Source organism: Penicillium angulare (genome assembly GCF_028827245.1).
Source record: "Penicillium angulare strain IBT 27051 chromosome Unknown utg000001l_segment0_segment0, whole genome shotgun sequence".
In the NCBI taxonomy this organism is placed as follows: Eukaryota; Fungi; Ascomycota; class Eurotiomycetes; order Eurotiales; family Aspergillaceae; genus Penicillium; species Penicillium angulare.
In genome coordinates this window covers 4,460,966-4,467,614 of record NW_026623160.1, presented here as the reverse complement: position 1 = coordinate 4,467,614, position 6,649 = coordinate 4,460,966, and the positions used below count along the sequence as shown (strand labels likewise).

The 6,649-nt window shown below is 48.6% G+C and overlaps 1 protein-coding gene across 1 annotated transcript; it reads right to left on the bottom strand.

Annotated features, from left to right (window-relative positions):
• Positions 1 to 4,211: 4,211 nt before the first annotated feature.
• On the bottom strand, positions 4,212 to 4,769 carry N7478_001483 (uncharacterized protein; the record flags this gene model as incomplete). The annotated part of the gene is made up of 2 exons (XM_056917698.1): positions 4,212 to 4,298; positions 4,602 to 4,769. The coding sequence occupies 2 exons, from the start codon at positions 4,767 to 4,769 to the stop codon at positions 4,212 to 4,214; spliced, it is 255 nt and encodes an 84-aa protein (XP_056785578.1).
• Between the last annotated feature and the right edge of the window lie 1,880 nt (positions 4,770 to 6,649).

Sequence of the window (6,649 nt, the reverse complement as noted above, 5' to 3'; positions counted from 1 at the left end):
CGGCTGCCGTGCCAGGAGGTCCAAGGGGCTAGGAATCATTTTGTCCGTCTACGTACAGTATAGATTAGTTACATGGCGTGCCGATAGCTTTGCCTGCCTGCTATCTAACATCCTCACACTCGGTCTGCATTCCTGCATATAGATGTATGCTTTTTCATGCTCTCAAGTTTTAATGAATTGCACCAAATAGTGGGAATAAGTCTAAAAAGGATTTTTCTGGCAGAAGCTGAAGAATGATCCACCACTACGGTAAAGAATAGCTACAATTTTAGTGTAGACTGGTGTTGGCAATGACTAGGCTGTAACGTTGCCAGGAATCAATTCCATGCTTTGTGTCGTAAAAGGCCGATCCGGTCCGGATACCCGCTGCCACGTTATGGGGTTGAGCCAATGAGAAGCCTTCCATCTCGGACAAGGCTGCCAACCAGCAGTATCTTTTGCGAATGGCGGATAATGGCTATCCGCTCCCAGTAATTTTTCTTCGTTCGCTCGCTCAAACCATCGCGCGCCAACGATCCTCAATCACCGAGATTACGCCATTGGCTTTCAGCCTCTCTGGCGCAATCTCGTCGTCACCGACTGTAGACGTGATACGAGATTGGCAATAATTATGTGAGACAGGGGGACCGTGCTTAAAGAGTGGAGATACGCGTAAGCCAGAACCCCCTTCCCAGTTGACGGAGGAAGAGCCAGCCTCCCTCACAAGTCAGAACCAGTAAGGCCAAACAAAGAGAGAATAGTCTCAAGAGAGAAATCCAATCATGTTTCGCTTTCGGGCAGAAAATATCATATGCTCCATCGTCAGCTCACGCGGACAAAAGGCGATGCAAAAGGGCGCAGCTATAATGGGCCCGTGCGATAGTCGACGGCTCTCGTCTGTGCCACCCCTACGGAACGCCTTGTCATAAACTAGACTCGCGCTTTCTTCGTAATATAGTGCGTCGAGGCTACACATAATATAAGAATGTACTTTCGACGGTTCCCGGAATCGACTGAATCAAGCTGTCAAGCTGTTGCACCCCGAAGCCCCTGAAATGCGATTTTTCATCACCCTCGCGCTCTGCGCAGGCTTCGTTCTTTGTAGCCCCTTGGTGACAAGGAGCGAGAGCGACGAGAGAACTCCCGGTATGTACTAAGCTGCTCCGCCAAGCGCACAATAAACTAAATTGAAGCTGTTCAGTGGACGATGAAACCTACCAGAATCTTGTGTACTACGCAGTTTTACCATTTCTAACTGGTGACCTTGCGAACGGCACCTGCTCTCACCCAGAAAATGGAGCTCAGCTGGTTCAATACTTCAATATTAACTCAACAGATACCCAAGCTGCGTTATGGAAGATCTCCAACAGAAAAGAAATTGTTCTCGGCATCCCAGGCTCCGCAAGCCTCGAGGATTACTTGACTGATCTTGACTTGGTGCTGGTAGCTTATAAGTCGCCCAACGTGAACTGCACTAGCAATTGCTTAGTTCATCAGGGCATTCTGAATGCGTGGAATTCACTAGCATTAGCTGTTACAAATGGCGTGACGGATGCCTTGGCTGCCAACCCAGGCTATAATACGACAATTAGTGGACACTCCCTAGGTGCTGGAATTGCAGCTCTTGCATTTGCCACGCTAATGAATGGTCCCTATCGCGTCACGGGGGCGTACACATATGGCCAGCCAAGAACCGGAAATCAAGCATTCGCCAACTATCTCGATAGCCTCTCCGGAGCCTCTGATACTGCGGCCGGCTCTTTTTACCGTGTGACACATTCCAATGATAGCATTCCGCAACTTCCTTCGACGACCTTGGGGTATAGGCACTCTCGTACGGAATACTGGGAGTCCGCTGAGGTCGCCAATCAATCGTCGACATATCGTTGCTACGGCCAAGAGCCATTCGATTGTGTCAATTCAGCGGATTCAGCCCTTGGCATCTTGGACAATCCCGCCCACGGCAGTTACACAGGCTTCAACGTGTCTTGCGGTTGAGTACTGGGAAAGAATAGCCTTAAATCTACAGAGGAACTGAGGGCCAGCGGGTCATACATAGTCATAGATTCTATCTTACGAATCGCCTATATCCTCGCTTTCAAATTTACTTTCTCTAAAAAATACTAAAAGGTACTAGGCTTTGTATATTGTTCCTAGAGATTTAACAGGAGTACTTGTTAAATATTAGCTTGTACATGTAATGCTTCAAATTCTTTTCAATTTCTTTGAAGCTCGTTCGGTCTTGTGATGGTTTGGACTCAGGGCTTTCTCATAGACTGCCACGGCTAAACTGCGGCAGAACTGCAGTTTTGGGTATCAACCTAAATCCATCCGCATTTTTTTGGGTATGGGGAGGGGTGTTGAAACCCAAACCCAAACCCGTATTTTGCGGGTTTTCCCTGTTGAATATCACGGTGGTCAGGATCACGTGCATGCATATACTAAAGCTATACCTGTCCACCAGTCTACCTGTATCTAACTAAGACAATACACAATCAACTCCCCTAATAACATGAACATTGAAGCATCACTTTATAAATCAACAGGTTTGCTGACTAAGACCCAACCCGGCCCATGGGCTGGGGTTTCGCGGGCGGGTTTGGGCAGTGGGCGGGTTTTGGCGAGGCCTAACTGCAAGACACTTGGTTGAAAGCCGAGGGTCACGCCGATGCACGCCAACACGATTCGTAAGCAATCCACGATGCCAAGCGCCGACAATACAAGGACTCCCTAGTCAATCACGACAACAACTGGTAGCGTCGCGATGCCACGAGCCGATACGGCACGACAACAGTCATTGCACGGGTGTTCGGGCGATAAATGGTGACTAGAGAAAGGCCCACGCTCTTGCGAGATCCTCTTCTCTCGTTGCTTGAGATACAATAACACTCGTCCTCAATGAGGATTAGCGGTGGTGAGCACGCTCGTCGTGCACCTTTGAGCCCGCAATTCAAAGCAGATCAACCTGAAGCAAGACTATAATGCTATAAATCGAGGATGCGTTGGGTTGGATGTTGGAAATCGAGCTGATCATGCCAAAGTGACGGTCTGCTTACATTCTCTTTCTTGCGTCATTATGGATATTGCTTCGGCCTTGTCCATCGTCCAGCTAGGATCATGATTTCGGATCAATAAGAGTTATCATGGGGTATCAGCGCTGACCAGATGTACGTGAAGCCAGTGAATTACCCCCAGAGCAGCTCGCTGTAGCTGTAGCCGTGGCGAAGTGTGCGTGTTACTTTGCTGTGGACATGCTGCTCAAAACTCAGACGCGTTTGGAAAAAGGATGAAATGTGCGTTGGTAGGAAAAGGGAAACCGGAGGGTACCAGTCTAGCGTCTTCTGGGGGCTTTCATGTTTCGCTTGGGGGTTTGCCCGGAGGCATGTTCTGTCGGGCACGGTATGAGTGAGCACATCAGAAAAGAGACTTTTGGCTCAAACGTCATGGTGGCTGACTGACAAGTGAACAATCTCTAAAGTGCTGACCTGGAGTGGTCGGATATAAACTGGGCTGGACCTAGCATCTAGTATTTCAGCTTAGTCTCAGATCGTTGCAATTTGACAAGGGCATACCTGCGCAGGAAGAACCGCCTGCATTCTCAAAACCGAAGCAGCTAAGAGAGTTGAAATCGGGTTAGTTCAAGTGGGCAAGGCTCAGGGGTACTTGCAAACGTACGAGAGATGCTGGTTAGCTGGCACGAGTTGAAATGAAGCAAACCATTAGCTGCATGAGTGCTGGTTGATTCAACGAGGAAGATGCGTGTTTTTTCTGTCAGCAACGACAAGGCTTAGCGCAATCAATGGTTAACGGACTCATCCTGAAATGTTGAACTAGAGGGTGTGAGTGATCCTTTCGCAAATTATGACGAATGATCCAATCCTCAAGGTGCGGGCTCAAAGACGCATGACGGTTGTTCCGATTCCCGCCTCGGCGATGACGAGGCCTGCATTTGGGCATTCATCCACAATGACATGCGATACGATACGCGTTATGTTTTCAAATTGCCGTACAATGCCCGCCGCAACGGTAGTATCCCGTCGTATAGAGTAACCTATCGACGCTGCATAATCGATTTACGATGCGGCTGTGGAGGTAAAAAGCTGGCAAGCTACCGAAAAAGATACCTCGCGCAGTCGTGAGAGCAAGGGCGGCTTTCATTCTTTGATTCGCAGTTATTTCGATCCGCAATTTGAAACGCAGTCCCTGGTCGATTATCACGCCGAGAGCCTTTTTCAACCCGCTTTCCAACGAAGATCTTCACACGAGCTAACTGCAGCTGTGTCACCGACCAAAGTTGGACGAGCCGTGGCGGAGCTTACCTGTAGCATTGCTGGGGGGTAATGTTGCCCACTATCCTAATCCCTGTGAGCCATCGGCGAGGTGTGCGTGGATTTGAAAGTGGCATCCAGAATATGGCAGGGTGTGAGACGATGAAGGACTCATTCTAAGGCATATCCTGTTGCGCATCATATCGGCAAGTGGATCGGACAAGAGGCCCTTAGCTAATATGTTGGTGGCTGATATGGTCACCTGAGACGGTTCAATGTATATGGACTGGGTCGATCGCAGCATCTGTAACGTTAGCACAGGCTGAGCCAGGTTCAAGGTAGCTAGATACATACCCGCGCAGGAAAACTCGCTCGCATATTCTTCATCAAAGAAGCTAACGAGGGTAGAATATGGATCAGCTCAGCTGCGCGAGGCTCATTCGTGGTTGCATGCGTAAGCGATTTTGTGATGTATTCTGGACTCGGATCTGGTTGGCGGGAGATGAGAGCGGACTGAGCCATCGAGAGCCTAACGAGAGCTGGGTGACTTTAGTGGTTGGCGTGTGCACTATTAGTGTCAGTACTGTAACAGAGATTGGAGAAATCAAAGATGAATAACTTATCTTGGATTAACTACACAAGAGCGCCTAACGGCTTCTTGGTGCGAGGGAGTCCGTCCAACGTGGCAAAGCAGAGATTTGTCTCGACAGAGAACCGAGGGAGCAGGCCGTACTTGTAGGGGTTTGGCTTGCCTTGTTGCCGTCTGTGTAATCAAACAGATCTGAGCTCCGGAGAGGATTCATGTCTTTCACCCCGTCATGCGCCCAGTTGAACATTCTTTGGGCTTCCTCCCTGTCTTTTGTCACGCAGCTTAAGATGCAAACAGAAAGAACACTGCGAAGAGTGATTGGATGATGCGTATTGAAAGTATCGGCAAAACCATCTCTTGCTCGTATAAACATGTGGGCTGCACCTGTTGTCTCGTCTTGGCTCCACAATGCTTCACCCAATTTTAGTACTGCGGACAATGTGGCAGATGTCACGGGCCCAATGGTAGACTCTTTGAGTTCCAGCTCTTGTAAAGCCAACGCCACTGAAACTAGAACATCTTCCCCGTCGTAATAACGCACTTACGAGCCATCTGGTAGCAGAAAAGACGGCCAGTCATCATATGACTCCTCTCCCAGGATGTGGCCCCCTCCTTTCCCTTTTGTTCCGTCCGCGATGAACGACATGGAGCTACCAGGGCCATGAATATTAGCGGTGGAAGGACGGCACATCGAGCCAGCCTGCATTTGATTCGTCGAATGACGCTGAGGCTGTATTCGTAGCCATTGGTCAAAGCTTGAAACCAGAATTTACCTTACTCTTCAAGGCCCAGATAATCTGAATACAATCCCTGCACGGCAGAGGGTTAGGTTTCCCCTCGCGTTGGAGGTAAACCCCATTCAGGTGTATCGAGCCTACCACTTGTCTTGATACCCCCGATCGTGTGCTACAAGCCTGTCGGAACTTGCTTTTTTTTTTATCTAGACAGGGTGCCAAGGGATGATTGCTATCAACTTATAGATTGTTGCATACGGGACAAACACAAGAAGCACATGGTCTTCGGATTATTCACTGTGGACGTTTTAGGCGAAACCGATACAATTTAGACATTTTTACAACCAAATTGTGCATTCGGAACCATTTAATACGAAATGTGATGCGCCCCTGTATCTATTGTTCTTCGTATCCATCTCCGCCCTTCCCCCGGCGTAGTGAGTGGTGAAACATACCGCGTATGACCAGAATAATTAGATCCATGGACGATGCTGCAGATGACAGTCAAAACTATCGGGGAATGGTTTAAACTGGTTCAAAAAACAATTTGCGACTACGGCATCGATCTAGACGATATTTATCACCGCTCATGATCAGGAATCAGACATATTCTATCGCATGAAGCCATCCATAGATACAGTAAGTGTCGTGATAAGACTGATCATATCTAAGGGAGTACCAGAATAGAGATCGTCGTTGCCGCCTATTCGGTCAATGTTGCCCTCGTAGCAAGTCCAGTAAGGTCTGAAACTGCCTTCTGACATCTTCTCTGCATCATTTTTAGGGTCTCGAGGAAGCCTCGGTCACGAGCGGCGCTGCATCACCTCCGACCCTTGCTTGCGCCATTTGCTTTGCTGCTTTGAAAATCTGCAAGTTCAAGGAATCTCTTGCACACAGCATGTCCGGCAACAAAGAAAGTTGCGAGGACATATATATTTACCTCTTGATACTGTATACTCTCTGATGACATGGCTGAGAATATAGCTTTGACTTTGCGGACTTTGCGGTGCTTCGGTCAAGGTCAATCCCGGTATACTGTACAAACCCCAGGGGACCTCTGTGGAAATCTCCTGGATATA